The sequence below is a fragment of the Ailuropoda melanoleuca genome, unplaced genomic scaffold (assembly GCF_002007445.2).
Source record: "Ailuropoda melanoleuca isolate Jingjing unplaced genomic scaffold, ASM200744v2 unplaced-scaffold11384, whole genome shotgun sequence".
Taxonomy (NCBI): Eukaryota; Metazoa; Chordata; class Mammalia; order Carnivora; family Ursidae; genus Ailuropoda; species Ailuropoda melanoleuca.
Genome location: NW_023179820.1, coordinates 6,444,144 through 6,461,516, shown reverse-complemented (window position 1 = coordinate 6,461,516; position 17,373 = coordinate 6,444,144). Strand labels below are relative to the sequence as shown.

The 17,373-nt window shown below is 35.7% G+C and overlaps 1 protein-coding gene across 6 annotated transcripts in view; it reads left to right on the top strand.

Annotated features, from left to right (window-relative positions):
- The window catches only part of ATP6V1H (ATPase H+ transporting V1 subunit H), a 119,367-nt gene that overhangs the window by 49,693 nt on the left and 52,301 nt on the right, over positions 1–17,373 (top strand). For all 6 annotated transcript variants that reach the window (XM_034650129.1, XM_034650127.1, XM_034650126.1 and 3 more), the window contains 2 exons: positions 12,323–12,501; positions 15,539–15,664. In XM_034650129.1, coding sequence (XP_034506020.1) covers positions 12,323–12,501; positions 15,539–15,664 — 305 coding nt within the window. The remainder of the gene's footprint in view (positions 1–12,322; positions 12,502–15,538; positions 15,665–17,373) is intronic.

The window sequence follows — 17,373 nt, the reverse complement described above, 5'->3', positions numbered from 1 at the left end:
TTTCTAGTTTCTTCTACACGTCTGCCCACTTTGATGAATATTTCTGTTGGGATATAGTTCTGCAGGTGGAATTGCTGAGTCAAGTAATAAACTTTAACAGTTTTAGTAGGTAACATCAAATCACCTTTCATTAATATGCAAATTTGCATTTCCATCAGCTGCATATTGAGGATGCATGCTTTTCCTTTCTTCCACTGGCATTTCTTTTAATTGTTGCAAAAGATGAGCTGAAAATGAAATCATTATTTTAAATTGGTATTCTGTTAATAATGAATGAAGCTGAGAATTGTTTAATATCTTTATCAGCTATTTCTATTCTTCCTATAAATTGCTTATTCATAGCATTTATCACCTTTAAAATTTTAAAAAATTTGATGTGTAGGAACTCTTTTTTAGGTATTTGTGGTTAATAGAAATAGCAATAATAACTAATGTTTATTGAGAGCTTATTCAGTGTCAGGCACTGTTTTAATTGCTTTAAATGTGTTACTCATTTAATCTCCCAAGAACTCTGTGTAATGGGCGTTAGGCCACAAGAGGTTAAGTAATTTGTCAAAATAGCTAGGAAGTGGCAGAGCAGGAGTTCAGTCTCAGGCAGTATGACTCATGCTCGTAACCATCATGCCAACCTGTCTTTGATGCTGAGAATAATAACTGTTGTAATTTATTGAGTGATTTTGATGCATTGCCTTATTTAATCTTCATGATCATCCAGTAGGTTCTACGATTATTTTTATTTTCTAGATGAGGAAACCAAGACTTGTAGATTGATTTCTCAGTTAGTAAGCAATAGGATTGGAATTTGGAGTTTTGGTGAGCGCTGTCTGGCTCCAAAGCCACCATCTTAACAGCTCTGTCATCTCCTTTGTTTCTTTTCTTGGTGCGTTTTCTCAGGAATCTTAAGAGTGGCATTAAAAGGGAGGGAAACCATGAAAAGGAGAACCGGAGGTCCTGTGAGAAAAGAATTCAGATTCCTTACTTGAAAATACATTCTTTTTGATGTAGGAATTATTCTGTGGCCCTTGAGAAGTTTGCTCTTAAGAAACAGGTAAATGTGGTACCTCCTATGCCTCACCGTATTGGCTCTGCCATTAGGTTTTCTAGCCGACTGTCTTTGTGAATTGTCAAGGTGAATTTCAGTTTAGTCCAGGTAAGGTAATAATCAGTTCTTAAATCAGACTAGGTTGTATTAATGAGACTCTACACAGAAGTATTTTAGTAGCTAAATTGGATGTACTTTTTTTTTCTACTTGAGTGTTTCGTTATCCATATTCTTATTTATTTAGTAAAGATGAACAATTCTAGAATTAGGATCTTCCAACCGTCTCCTTTCATTGCTAGAGCTCAGTTTAATTCACAGAAACCAAGTTTTGAGTCCCTTCTGTATTCCAGCCATTATGCTAATCAGTAGGGAACACAAATGCCTGAGATATAGCTTGACACTGAAGGCTTGTAGTTTAGTGAAGACAGAATATGTAAGTAAATAATGTTAGTTCAGTGGAGCATTAAGTAATGTACAAGAGGAAAAATAATATAAAAGAGGTGGAAGATAAGAACGGGGGTTTTAAGGAGAAACTTCGGAGAGGAGAAGGCTCCAAGAGATTTTTGGAAGGATGCCTAGGAGTGTTTTAGTACAAAGGTGGAGAGAGGTTGATAAATGTTAACAAATAAAGAAGTTGACCTCTGGAATTGTCAGTAATTTATTTTTGTAAGTTGATTATTGCCCCCTGCCTCCATCCTGAAGTGAATAGTAAGGGAATAAATGGAGCATATAAGTCTGGCTCTTGAAGATACAATCCTGATTTGTGGCTATTTGGTTTCTGAAGGAACAGAAATATTCTGTAAAATGGAGTATTTACTTTGCTGATCTGTTTTATCCTTCCGGGCATTGAACTGGTGGGGCCCACAGAAATCTTTCAGCCATCCTGTCACTGAGTCACCCTAAGATACACTCAAGCTCTGGGGCCTTACCCACCGAAGCCTAGTGTGTCTGAACAAGGCTCTGTCAGATCTGCTCGTGCTGCTTTATTGTATGCTGTGCCTACTCTGGTGTACATGAGGCAGAGCTGATTGCATTTTTAAACTCTATTCATTATGGTTGAATATGGATTATATCTTTTCAACTCAGTGTATTTATTTTCTGAAGGCTTAAATCTCCTCCTATTTGATTTGCCTTTGTTTTGCGTTTCTCCCTTGTTTCTCCTCCTTTCTGTCCTGTGGTAGTTATAGGAGCCTTTATTTTATTAAAACTTCCTGTTCCAAATTAAGTACCTGTCATTAAGAAAATGAAAAAAAATTTGATCTTTTTCCTGTTTATGAAAATAATGTGGTCTTATGGTTAAAAAAAGTTACTGTGGAAAAATATTAAGAAAGAAGTATAAAAAATAAACATAGTCTCACTCCAGAGATGGAAGCCTATTGATATTCTAATACCTGTAATTTATGATCTTTGTTCCCTTTCTACATGGGGGATCAACTCTAGATGAATTGTAGTGGGCACTGAAACCTGAATGGTTAAGAGGGAGTCTAAATTATCATCTCTTCACAATTTGGGAAGATCATGCTTGGTGTCAATTTCTACAAAGAGTGTGTGCACTCAGGTTGGTGGTATTGTGTGCCCAGCATGCACAGTGAAGGTCATGTTCATTGGGTTCTTGGGCTGGCTTCTGTGCCTTTGGCAAGTTGGCTTAGCTTCTCCATGCTTCAGGTTTATTCATGTGTCTGGTGAGAGTAATATCATCTATCTTAAGTCTCTCTTTGGGCTTTATGCTCATATGATAATGCCCTTTGTGAAAAAATAAATATGGGCTAAATGAATACTTGTCCCATAGTAGGCCCTCAATAAGTATAAGTATTGTGACTGTATAAGTAGAAAGAGTATAGGGTAGTGGTATTGAATTTATTGATATTTTTATTGGATTCTTTATGGACTGAGTTAAGTACCTTCTTAAATTTTTGGCTGCTTTGCTTGGTTCCCATATTTAAAAGTATGATAATAAAATTCTATGACAGAATATCTGTCTTGCAGCTACTTCTGCATTGAAAATGAACTTACCATGAGTCTCCTACTTTGGTTTTCATGAGTATGTTAAAGTTACTGATATGTTAGAATTTTATTAAAATAACCCACTTAACAAAACTTACTGTGGAAAGCAAGACTACAAGGAGAGAGCCCCTATTTTCTATTTGTGCATAGACTTTTTTTCTAAATTGGAAACTGCTCCTAACTTGTCATGAAAACTCTTTTTAGAAAATGAGATATATTTGATAATTGCTAAATTGCTCGGAAAGTTAGTTACCCTCAGCTCAATGTCTTTGCAATTAGATTATCCTGGAAAGATGACTTGGATCATTGTTATTATTATTATTATTATTATTTTACTTGTATGACTTTCTTTTCTGGGAAATAGATCAACAGTGTCTAAGTAATTAACTTGCAAGTGCATATTATTTTTCAGTTTATATCTAATCTTTTTTTGTATATTTTTTAAGTTGAAATGTTTATTGTTCTAAATGTTGATGATTGTAAACATTTATCATGTTATTTCTTCTGATAATTTGATAGTAAGGTAATTTGTTTTGCTTTGTTTTTTATAATTTTTATTTTGTTATATTAGTCACCATACAGTACATCCCCAGTTTTTGATGCAATGTTCCATGATAGGTAATTTGTTTTTTTAAGGTAAGATGTAGGTGTGGGAGAGAGAGCTGGTATAAAAGTCAGGGTCTTATTTTAGCTCTCCTGTTGTTTTAAAGAATAGATCTCTACACTTTTAACTTTTTTCCCTCAGTTTTCATAAATTTACACTTTTTTAAAAAAGATTTTATCTATTTGACAGAGAGAAAGAGAACGAGTGGAGGGAAGGGCAGAGGGAGAGGGAGAAGCAGACTTCCCACTGAGCAGGGAGCCTGATGTGGGGCTCAGTCCTAGGACCCTGAGACCATGACCTGAGTCCAAAGCAGATGCTTAACTGACTGAGCCACCTAGGTGCCCCAATAAACTCAATTTTCTAATAAGTATTATTTAGATAATATAGCAAGTTCTGTGAGTTTCTAGTAAGAAATCAGTTAGTAGAAATTTATAGTAATGGGTTGAGGTTTAATTTCTAAAGCTCAAAATAAGCTGCCTTAAATATGATATATATGGTCACTTTTCTATCTGAGCTTCCCACAAACCCTGCTCAGTATTTTACTCCTGCCTAGTTCTTGTTCCCTCTTGTTGATTTTCATTTTAGATGATCATTATGTAAAATTAAAAGGGTCATTGGAAGCAGGTATCTCTAATATTGCTATATCATAGAATAGAGGTGTTAGTTGATATAAGTTGAATCCTACCTTTGAGATCCTCCCTCTGTCTCCTTATACCTTTCCTTCTCCCATCCACTCTCCCTGTCTCTTTCATGGATTATCTATTCACCTATTAGATGTTTACTAAAAACCAATTATGTAACAGGCTATGTGTTAGTTACTGAGCAAATGGAAGAATGAGTGAGATAAGATGCTTTTTCTTAGGATTTTGTATTGTGTTTAAATGCTTGTCTTTAGGGGTGCTTGAGTGGTTCAGTTGGTTAAGTGGCTGCCTTTGGCTCAGGTCATGATTCCGGAGTCTTGGGATTGAGTGTTGGGCTTCCCTGCTCAGCAAGGACTATGCTTCTCGCCTCTGCCTGTAGTGCGTGCGTGTTTATGTGTGCATATGCTCTCTCTCTCATTATAAATAAATAAAATCTTTTAAAAAAATGCTTGTCTTTATGGAGTGACTTCATGAAGTCACCATGAAGAAGGTTTACAATGTAAAAAGCTCAAAAAGTCCCAAAGAACTATGGAGCCAGACTGAGGTTCTTAGGGTTTTTTTTTTTTGACCTGATTTGGGAGTTTTCTAGATTGATTATCTACTTTTTATGGAAATTTGAGAAGTACAATAGTGTAGCTCTTTTCTGATTTTACTTTCAGTATGGTGTATTAGAAAGAGTATAGGCTCACTTCAAGATTAGGTAAGGATTCAGTGAGATAGCAGGAACTGGGCAATAGTAAATACACAATTTGTGCCTTTTCTCTCCAGAAAAGCAGAGAATGATAGCAGTTTACCTCTTTAAATCCCCTACCTCTGTAAATTGCATTCTTGCTTGGTGTTGAACATAGGCAAGGATCCAGTGCTGACCTGTTTGATTTAGAAGAGGCGGCATGAATATTTTACTAATATTTAACAAGATATAAAAATTTTATTTAAACTTTATTTACAGTTTCAATTTTGTACCCACAGCACATGGAACTAATTATTAGGCTAATTTCTGGGCTTCTGTTGTCCAATTTGGAATTCAGATTATGTAAATAGACTCAATCTCTTGGCAGGAATATTAGTTTTTTAGACTGTGCTGTGCTAAATTTGGGATGGTACAATCATTAGGGGGCTATTCTAAGGGCTGAAAATCAAAAGAATGTCTTTGGACATCCATAACTTTAATGTACACAACTGAGTTAAAATTAAGCCATTAGTAATGACATAGGAAAGCCATTTGACTTAGACCATCAATAGGTGAAAAAATGATGTGTCCTTTTTTTCTTTATTATTCTCAGATTCCTATAACTGTTAAAGAAGATTCTCTCATGAGGTTGTTTAAGGATGGTCTAGTCATGTATTTTTTCCCACATCTTGAAACTCAGGAAGGAAATTTTTGTGCTGAAGACTTTAGGAAGCTCGCTGAGCTGCTGTGAGCTGAAAAAATTGCTAATTATTTTTTTGCATTTGGCTTGGTGGATTTTATTTTTGAAAATGTCAGTCTCACTTATTCATAGCAGGTGCTGGACTCCAGGTCTCTGGAAATGTTATCCTATTGGTTACATTGATTTGTCAATCTTTAGTTCCTAAAATAAATTAGTATGTTTTGAGCCTGTGATTGAGAAAGACATTGAAGATCATAGTTGTTGTCTAGAGTTTTATATCTCTTGTGAGTTTTATTTCTCTTTTTGGCTCTGCTTAGTCAAGAGCCTATGTAATATGTCAGATAATAAGATAAATTATATTTTTACAACTCAGTGGTTTTTAGCAGAAAGGCTTAGTTTGAAAGAAATACCACCAAATTGGACTTGGATTTTTATTGGCTATATTAGTCATAATGTTTAATTTATACCCACACACACGAACACACAGACATAGACCTGCACATACCCACATCTTCCTGTGCAGGCGGTTTATAGTCGTCACCCTTTCAGAGAGATTCACCCCAGTTTGAGTGTGTGGGTGCTGTTTTGCCTACTGGTTTCGCATGGAAGAATTGCTATCAAGAAATTTTATTCCCAAGTCTGTACTTCATTCCTTGTTTCAGGGTTTTATCTATCTTGCTCATTAGGTACCAGGTTTGAGTGAGGTGTAGTAAGACTTGAGACAATTTTTAATATTGGGGTGAGTGTTTATACAGTGATACTTCAAGTGTGGTATGCATGTCAGTGCAGTGCTGTGAACTGTTAGCAGCCTGCAGTGGGTAAGTATAGAAAGTAAAAGTAAACAGAAGCTTACAGTAACTTGATGGTATAGTTGCATATCTGTCAAATTTAATAACATAAAATTTGAGCTTATATATTGCATGTGTTTTAAAATGCATTTTTCTAGAAAGTCATTTTTATTGTATTTTATAAAAGTATTTGTTCATGACTAATTAGAAGTTAAAAAACAAACATAACTGGTCTTCACCACAGATGGTTTGAGAAGCCCTGTTTTAACGTATAATTTCACAAGGCTAGCAGTTCTGGTGAAAGAAAGAGCTGAATAGTCACGTGATTCCCCCATGCTCTTAGGCAAGTCAAGATTTCTGCACCATTACTTGGACAAAGACAAAAGTGATATTTATAATTTTGATTTTGTTGAAGTGAAGATGCCATTGAGTTTTAGGGCCTTTAAAGAGTACGGTGCTGCCGGATTATCTAGGTTTGTTTTTGGCAAATTCAATTTCTTAAGTACTTTTCATAATCCATTCAATCCTTTTCATTCTTTATAATGAAATGGAAAGATGAAATTAAAACATGTTTTAAAGGGAAAATGATAAGGCTCATTGACTGATTTGACATAGGGTTGAAGAAAAGGGGAGGATCAAGTATGACTAAGTTCTAGAGTAGTATTGTTTTGGAGAATTGAGAGGAGAGGTGGTTTTAGAAGAATATAATAGTGGTGTTCTATGTTAGTGACTGTATTGACTGTGTTGAGGTTAGAGTTGAAATCACTAGTTATGATAATACCTTAAATATGAAGTTTAATTCTCTAGTCAGCAAATATGTATAAGTGAAAATAACAAAGGATCATATGAGCAAAAGAGTTTTGATATGTTTCTAAAGTTAGAAAAGAGAGTAGTAAGAAAAACAACTAGAAAAAGTAACAGAAAATCTAGTAAAATGATAGGTAAAGTCTTAACAAAAGCAAAGGAAGAAGGGAAGAATATTATAAAGGGAGAGGTTATCAGAATTTAGGGCTCTGCATAGTATAAGGTCTTTAATTGATTTTCATTATGTTCAGGGAACATATTCTAATAAGTTTCAATTCTTGGAAATTTGAGACTTGTTTTATGGCTCATCTTATGGTCTGTCATGGTGAATGAACCATGTGTGCTTTAAAATAATGTGTATTTTGCAGATGTATAGTGTTCTATAAAATATAAATTAAATCAGGGTGGTTGATAATGCTTTTTATAGATCCTCAGTGATACTGAATTTTTGTTTAATGGTTCTATCAATTGCCAAGAGTGGGAGTTGTTAAAATCTCCAGCTGTCATGTATGGATTTGTCTGTTTCTCCCTTCAGTTCTCCCAATCTTTGCTTTATGTATTTTGAAGCTCTGTTATTAATGCATTCGTATATGTTACATTTTCCTGATGAACTGACCTTTGAATCTTTGTGAGATGTCCGTTATTATTGGTGGTGCTTTTTGCCTTGATACCTACTTTATTTGAAATTAATATAGACATGCCAGCTTGCTTATGCTTATGATTTTCAACCCATGTCTTATATTTAAAGTTTGTCCCTTTTAGACAACATATGCTTGGATGTTGAATTTTTATACTAATAATCTCTGCCTCTTAACTGGAGTGTTCAGTCTAATTATTTGGTATAGTTGAATTAGGTCTAGCATTTTACTGTTTGTTTTCTGTTTGTCTTATTTGTTTTTTGTTTTTCCATTCTTGCTTTCTCTTGAGTTAATTGAATCCTTTTTAGAATTTCATTTTAACTTTTCTGTATACTTTTTAACTGTTCTTTGTAGTATTTTATTTCTTAGAGCTTATTTTGGTGTCACAATATATACATCCTTCGCTTTTCCCATTATAAGTGAATATTTTACTCTCTCATGTAAAACGTAAGAGTTTGTAATCACACAGGTCTCTTCCCTCTTTTTTACTCTATAGCCGTCATGTAAATATATGTAAAAAACCCTATAATACAGTGTTTTAACTTTTCCTTTAAGCAGTCCTATTTGTATTATGGAAGTGAAGAGGGAAAAATTGTCTTTTATATTTATTTAGCTGTTTACCATATCTGCAGTTCTTTCTTTCCTGAAGATTCATTTTTCCATTTGATGGTGTTATTCTCTGCCATCTGCAGAATTTTCTTTAGCTCAGGGCTCATTAGTCTGTAGTAGCTCATGCGCCAAATGTGGCCCACCACTGGTTTTTATAAATACAGCTTTGTTGGAACACTGCTGTACTTATTTGTTTTTTGTATTTTGTATGCCTGCTTTTGCACTGTAATGGCAGAATGGAATAGCTATGATAGAGACCTCAACACCTAAAATAGTTACTATTTGGCCCTTCTTAGAAAGTTTGCCCACCCGTGCTTTTAACGTGTCTTCTAACACAGGTCTGCTGGTGACAACTTATCTTAATTTCAATGTCTAAAAATTATTTTTTTACCTTTATTTTTTAAAAATTGAGATATAATTGACATAACATTTTATTAGTTTCAGGTGTACAACATAATGATTTGACAATTGTGTATATTGTCAAGTGATTGCCACAGTAAGTCTAATTAAAAATTAACATCCATCACCACACACAGTTACAAGTTGTTTTTTCTCGTGATGAGAACTTTTAAGATCTACTTTCTTAGTACCTTTCAGATATATATATAGTGTTATTAACTATAGTCATCAATCCCCAGGACTTATTTTATTTTATTTTTTTAAAGATTTTATTTATTTATTTGATAGAGAACGTGCACGAACAAGTGCACAAGCAGGGGGAGTGGCAGGCAGGGTGGGGGGAGAAGCAGGCTCCCTGTGGAGCAGAGAGGCTGACATGGGGTTTGAGTGGAAGGCAGACACCCAACTGACTGAGCCAGGCTCGGGAGTTATTTATTTTATAACTGGAAATTTGTGCCTTTTGATCCCCTTCACTTATTTTGCCCCCCTCCCCTGCATCTGGCAACCACCAACCTGTTCTCTAGATCTATGAGTTTTGTTTTTTTTTTAATTTTAGTTTTTTTTAAGCTCCCACATGTAAGTGAGATCTTACAGTTTTTGTCTTTCTTTTGACATTTAACTTACCATAATGCCCTGAAAGTCTATTCGTGTTGTCACAAATGGCAGTATTTCCTTTTTTTTTTAATGGCTGGATAATATTCCATTATGTATAAATACTTACATACTCCATTTTCTTTATCCACTCATCCTTTGATAGGCACTTAGATTATTCCCATATCTTGGCTATTGTGAGTAATGCTGTAATAAACATGGGAATTCAGATAATCTCTTTATACTCTGTTTTCATTTCCTTTGGATAAATACCTAGAAGTAGAATGGCTGGAACATATGGTAGTTCTATTTTTAATTTTGGGGGAAACTTCATAGTGTTTTCCATAGTGACTGTACCAGTTTGCATTCTAAACAGGCACAAGTGTGTACTTTTCTCCATAACCTTGACAACACCTGTTATCTTTTGTTTTTTGATTATAGCCATCCTAACATATGTGAGGTAATATTTCATTGTGGTTTTGATTTGTATTTCTCAGATGACTAGTGATATTCTTATGTACCTGTTGGTCATTTGTATGTCTTCTTTGAAAAAATGTCTATTCAGATATTTTGCCCATTTTTAGATCATTTTGTTGTTGTTATTGAGTTGTATGAATTCTTCATATATTTTGGATATTAATCCCTTATCAGATACATGCTTTGCAAATATTTTCTCCCATCCCATAGGATACGTTTTCATTTTGTTTATTGTTTTTGTTTTTGTTATTTTTTGTTTTGTTTTTGCTGGTTAGNTCTCCCATCCCATAGGATACGTTTTCATTTTGTTTATTGTTTTTGTTTTTGTTATTTTTTGTTTTGTTTTTGGTGGTTAGAAGCTTTTTTTTTTTTTTAAAGATTTTATTTATTTATTTGACAGAGATAGAGACAGCCAGCGAGAGAGGGAACACAAGCAGGGGGAGTGGGAGAGGAAGAAGCTGGCTCATAGCGGAGGAGCCTGATGTGGGGCTCGATCCCATAACGCTGGGATCACGTCATGAGCCGAAGGCAGATGCTTAACGACTGCGCCCCTGGTTAGAAGCTTTTAAATGTAGTGGTTGTAGGAGACTGTGCAGAAGCTTTTTAAAAGTTTGATGTTGCCCCACTTGTTGATTTTTGCTTTTGTCGTCTGTGCTTTGGTGTCGTATATAAAAGATTGTTGCCAAGAGTGAGGTCAAGGAGCTTTTTCCCTATGTTTTCATTTAGGAATTTGACAGCTTCACACCTTATGGTTAAGTCTTTAATCCATTTTGAGTTAATTTTTGCAAGTAGTGTAAGATAGGGCTCCGATTTCATTTTTCTGCATGTGGTTATCCAGTTTTCCTAATGTCGTTGAAAAGGCTATCCTTTTCACATTGAGTGTTCTTGGCTCACTTGTCAAATATTAGCTGGCTGTGTATGTGGGGCTTTATATATGGGCTCTCTATTCTGTTCATTTAGTCTGTGTGTCTATTTTATGCTATGCCATACTGTTTTGGTTAATATAGCTTTGTAGTTTAGTTAAATCAGGAAGTATCATGCCTCAAACTTTGTTGTTCTTTCTCAAGACTGTTTTGGCTATTAAGGATGTGGTTCCATACAGATTTTAGGCTTGTTTTTCTACTCTTGTGAAAAATGCCATTGGAATTTTGGTAGGGATTGATCTCACTAATTTCCATGTGCTAAGTTAAATCTCTTTCTGTATTTCTTTAGTATAATTATTAGGAATATAATTTGTTTACAAAAATAAATATACAAATTTCATATTTTGGTATAGTTGACTTGGAATTGTTATTATAGGATTATTTTTGGTGTAGTTGAAGGGAGGCATTTGACAGGTCTTCTTTACCATCTTGGTGAAGGTAGCTTTCTTGAGAGCTTGTTTTTGTCCCTAACATAGCCTTTGGTTAGAAATACTGGTCAATTCAATGAACAGTTTATTTGTATAAATACAGTTGTACAATATAGGGGTTTGGGTGCTGACCCCGTGTTGTCGAAAATCCATGTATAACTTTGGACCCCCACCCCCCCAAACTTAACTATGAATAGCCTACTGTTGACTGGAAGCCTTATTGACAAAATAAATGGCCGGATAATACATATTTTGTATGTTATATGTATTATATACTGTATTCTTACAATAAAGTAAGCTAGAAAAAAACAAAATGGTAAGAAAATCATAAGGAAGAGGAAATGCATTTCCAGTACTATACTGTAATTATCGAAAAAATCCTCGTATAAGTGGGCCTGCACAGGACAAACCCATGTTGTTTAGGGTCAAGTGTATTTAGGATTCCTTTGCTCTTTTTGTAAGTACTCTTACAAATAGAAAAATCACAGAAGAAACCTAGGGCATTTTCCAAGATGTCACAAAACTTCTCTGATAATTGTTCAAGCAAGAGAGTTTTTTATTACTACCCTTTGTGCCTTTGTAGGTTGATTAGAAGGGAAAAAAGTGACTGAGACCCTCTAGTAGAGATACTTGAAGAAACGTTCTGTCTTCCTAAGTACTCTAGGTGGCTAATGAACCGAGAGTTCACTGGAAACTCTCAGGAGCTCAGGAACAGGGCTGTGAGAAAGGCTTTGATGGATTTAATTGTAAACATGTTTAGTGTTTTGAGGCTTGTCCGGGTCATTTAGAACGTTTAGTTAAGCCAGGAAGTAAGCAAGCAATCAGAAGTACGCTTCTGTTATGGGACAAGTGCACAGGAAAGAAGTAAGGATCTGTAATAGTCATTGCGTAAAGGGGGTAGTTAACTTGAGAATAGAGGAGGAGAGAGGGCGCAAGAGAAAGTTCAGGGGTCTGAGAATACGACATGTGAGAAATCATACAGCTTTTTCATGTCTTTAACTCAGAACTTTCTAGAAAAATCGACTGAAAGAGAAACTCGCCAAGAATATGCTCTGGCTATGATTCAATGCAAAGTTCTGAAGCAGTTGGAGAACTTGGAACAGCAGAAGTACGATGATGAAGATATCAGTGAAGACATAAAATTTCTTTTGGAAAAACTTGGTGAGAGTGTCCAAGATCTTAGGTATGTAATTTTTTACAATTCTCACAGGCTGGATATATTGGGCCTCGTTTGACTTTCCTAGTATTTTAAGAAAGTCTAAATTTGTTACTAACCATAAACTCAAAAGATTTCACTAAGACATTATGTCTTCTGTTAAGAATGGGGGATATAGGGAAAAAAAATCACAACAGAACTGGCTCATCACTATGGCAACAGTTGGTTATAGCTATGTGTTATCTCTTCTCTTTTGGGTAGATTCCCACCATTCTCTTATCTGAAATCTGACTGGTTGTACTCCCACAGGATGTTGGTGTCACCCTAGAACCCCCAAGTATCTCCCCCTGGTTTAGAATCTTTTTAAACAGTACTGGTTGTTAATTTGTGGAGGAGGTTTGGCCATAAATGGAAAGAGTATTTTTTTTTCTTGCTTTTGTGAAGTTCCTATTGGTATCATTTATTTTTTATTTTTTAGACAGAGAGAGGGCACATGGCGAGTGTTGTGAGAGGGTGTGTGGGTGTGTGTGGGGGTGTGTGTGAGGGGTGGGTCAGTGGGAGGGGCCAATGGAGAGGGAGAGAGAGAACTTCAAGCAGGCTCCATGCCCAGCACGAGCCCAACGTGGCACTTGATCTCATGACCCTGAGATAATAACTTGAGTGGAAATCAAAGTTGGACACCTGGGGCGCCTGGGTGGCACAGCGGTTAAGCGTCTGCCTTCGGCTCAGGGCGTGATCCCGGTGTTATGGGATCGAGCCTCACATCAGGCTCCTCCACTAGGAGCCTGCTTCTTCGTCTCCCACTCCCCCTGCTTGTGTTCCCTCTCTCTCTGGCTGTCTCTATCTCTGTCGAATAAATAAATAAAATTAAAAAAAAAAAAGAGTTGGACACCTGACTGAACCACCCAGGTGCCCCTGTTTATTTCTTGTACTAAAAATTATGCAAATGAGGGGCGCCTGGGTGACTCAGTTGTTAAACGTCTACCTTTGGCTCAGGTCATGATCCCAGCATTCTGGGATCTAGCCCCGCATCGGGCTTCCTGCTCAGCAGGAAGCCTACTTCTCCCTTTCTCATTCCCCCTGCTTGTGTTCCCTCTCTCGCTGCCTCTTTCTCTATCAAATAAATAAATAAAATCTTTAAAAAAATTATGCAAATGAGGTACAATGCATTAAGAAAAGAAAGAATCCTTACGTAGTTCAGAAGGGACTTCATGCCTCTTCCACATACTTGTCCCCAGCCTCATTTCCTGTGTTTGCTTCCAAAAAAAACCTAGCCCTGCTCCTCCAGCATGTGTGCATGCACACACACATAAACATACACACAAATGGGGTTCTGTATATTCTTCTGGACCTTGTTCTTTTTTATTTCATAATGTGTTGGTGGTCCTTCCCATTAACCTATGTATTCTTTGTTTTTAAACTATTGATACATCTTTAAAAGAGAATTACTATCTGGAAGTAGATCTTTCTGTGTAGGTGGTTTGGGTTTGGGAGCCAGGCTGAACCCATTTTGAATTGTTCGGTTACTTTCTGTACATGTGGCCATGACAAGCCTCTTGACTTCTTCGTCTCAGTTTTCCTTTTGGTAAAATAGCAATAAAAATTCAAATCTTGTAGGATTTGTTGTGAGTTTTAAAGTGTCCAGCAAGTGCCTTCAGTGTAGTATGTGTTCCAGAAAAGTATTTATCAGATAATTCAGTGCAGCTCATAACCCCAAGGCCCAAATGCTTTTATGGAGAGGGATGTATGACTCACATCAGTGGTTTGTAATGGAGTTTGTGGAGGGAGGCAAATGATTTTTGTCTTTCTATAATTTTAAATATGAATAAGTTGATTGTAATAAAGTAGTCCAGCCATCAGTAGACTTGCAGTTTTTATAAATTCTGTTTTATTAAATTCATTTAAAAAATTTATTTTCAGTTCTCCAGTAATAATGATTTAAGATGTCTTTTAAAAATAAATAAGATTAGTGATACTTAGCTTTCTAAATTATTTAATCCATGTTAGCAGATTATTACTTATTGATTTTTCATGTTGAATTTGGTAATTTGAAAAGTGCTATTTACATTAAAGCTAATAGGTTGATGGGAACAGGTGAAAGAGCTTTGTCTCTGTTTTTGCTGTTACAGGTTTAGGATATTAGTGTTAAATGATATTAGCTTACTTACACAGACTGGCCTTACATTAAAGTAAATTACTACTTTATTCAACAGGACACTCTGTTCAACTTAACTGCTAAAATCCTGGTTATTCTGAATTACCAACCAGTATTGAAATGGCTAATTCTTTTTTTAAGTTTTCGCTTGAAAGAATGTCCAAGCATGTCCTGTCACAGTGTTTGTCCAGTGGCTAACAACATTAAATATTTTTTATATTATGAAACTTTGAATAATTAAGTTACTTGATACATAGTGAATGATTTTTGAATTAAATTGCATTGCAGTTTGCTATTTGCACAGAGGTTTTTGTTTTTAATCTGTAATGTGTTAATTTAGCGAATTACCTCTGTAGTATATGTAATCACATTATGCAATATTATATCCATATGTGTATTTTTATTTGTGTAATGTAGTATAGTGGTTTATGACGTTTATAGTATTAGAATATGCTATTTTATTTTATATTTAGGCAACATACTTTTATATAAATTTACATTAACGTATCTAGTGGGCTGGCAAATACAGTATTTTAAATGGCATGGTGGAAACTGCTAGATCATCAGATATTTTGCTGGTATACATTTATTTATTAGGATAAAGATTTGAAAGCAGGTGCTCCTTTTAATATCTCATGATGAGCATTCACATTGACAGGAGTATTGGACATTAGGACCTTGAATAAATTTCACATGATTTATTAAAGATTATTTAAGCTGTTTTAACTTTAGTGGTAGTTTGTTAACGTACAAAGTTTTGTCAGTCTTCACAGTTAAGTCATCAGTGAAGATTTTTGGTTTTTTTTTCAACTGAGGTATAAGTTACATGGTAAAAATGTTTTATTTTGCTTAATTTTCAAGTAACTCTTAGATTTTCCTAAACTATGAATTCTTTAAAAATTTTTATAGCTCATTTGATGAATACAGTTCAGAACTTAAATCTGGAAGATTGGAGTGGAGTCCTGTGCACAAATCTGAGAAATTTTGGAGAGAAAATGCTGTGAGGTTAAATGAGAAGAATTATGAGCTCTTAAAGTAAGTTTTAAATTCCAGTTTACACTGTTAATACCTGTTGTTCCACATCCTTGCCAACATGTTTTTGTCACTCTTTAAAAAATCTTCGCGATCTTATGATTTTAATTTGTATTTTCTTGCTTCCTTATGTGGTTGGATACCGTGTCATATTATTGGTCATTTGGATATCTTTTTTTCCAGAATTGCCTGTTCAGGCATTTAAAAATTTTTTTTAGGGGTGCCTGGGTGGCTCAGTTGGTTAAGTGTCTGCCTTTGGCTCAGGGCGTGATCCCAGCATCCTGGGATGGAGTCCTGCATCGGGCTACCTGCTCAGTGGAGAGCTGGCTTCCCCTCTCCCCCGTTCGTTCTTTCCTCTCGCTATCTCTGTCTCTCTCTCAAATAAATAAATAAAATCTTAAGAAATTGTGGGTTTTTTTTTTTAAGATTTTTTTATTTATTTATTCGACAGAGATAGAGACAGCCAGCTAGAGAGGGAACACAAGCAGGGGGAGTGGGAGAAGAAGAAGCAGGCTCATAGCAGAGGAGCCTGATGTGGGGCTCGATCCCAGAACTCCGGGATCACGCCCTGAGCTGAAGGCAGACGCTTAACCGCTGTGCCACCCAGGCGCCCCAAGAAATTGTGTTTTAAAAAAAGATTTTATTTGTTTATTTGAAAGAGAGTGAGAGAGCGAGAGAGAGAGAGCGAGAGAGAGAGAGAGAGAGTGCTACTTCGAGGGGTGTGGGAGAGGAGCAGAGGAGGAGGGAGAAAGAAGGGGAAAGAATCTTAAGCAGGCTCCACGCTGAGCTTGGAGCCCAGTGCAGGGCTCCATCTCAAGACCCTGAGATCATGACCTGAGCCAAAACCAAGAGTCAGACACTTAAATGATTGAGCCACCCAGGCACCCCTAGGACCTTTCAAAATAAGCATGCTCTCCTCTGGAATTGAAATAAAAACTTGAAAAAAAAATAAGAAAAAAATTCTTTTACTGTCATTTTAACGAGGTATCTAGGAGGAGGACATTGCACATGTCCAATGAGCAGTTTTAGGCAGACCTATCTCTGTTGTTTATACTTACTTTCCATGTATTACCAAAAAGGATACATTATGCTTATTTAAACATTTGGCAAACGAAAGTGAGTGGTTGATAGATGTTGGCAGGACTGATGGAGAATAATAGATGGGGGAAAAGTGGATTATATCTTCAGCATTGTTGTGCTACTTTGACTTTTTAACAGCAACAAAATGAGTTTGAATAATGCCTTTTAAATCTAATTTTTGAAAAACTTGAATATAACAGAGGGGAGTTTTTTAAAACAAATTATTACTAAAGCATTGCATGTTATTTTTATTATGATACACTTAAAGAGCCTTTTGAAGAGCACGTTGTTTGGGTTTTAAATTTTATGGTTCCTTCAAATTACTCTTTACCTTCTTATGAGCCTTTGTGATTTTTCTAAATAACCAGAAGCAATGACATGTTAGCACTTCAGTTTTAGAGAAATTTAAAGTCATTGTTTGTTCTCAGTTTCCATTCTTTTTTTTTTTTTAAGATTTTATTTATTTATTTTAGTGAAAGAGAGAGAGAGTATATATGTGGGGTGGGGGGAAGGAACAGAGGAAGAAGGACAAGCAGACTCCATGTTGATTGTGGAGCCTGACTGTGGGGCTTGATCTCATGACCCTGAGATCATGACCTGAGCTGAAATCAAGAATCAGACACTTAACTGAC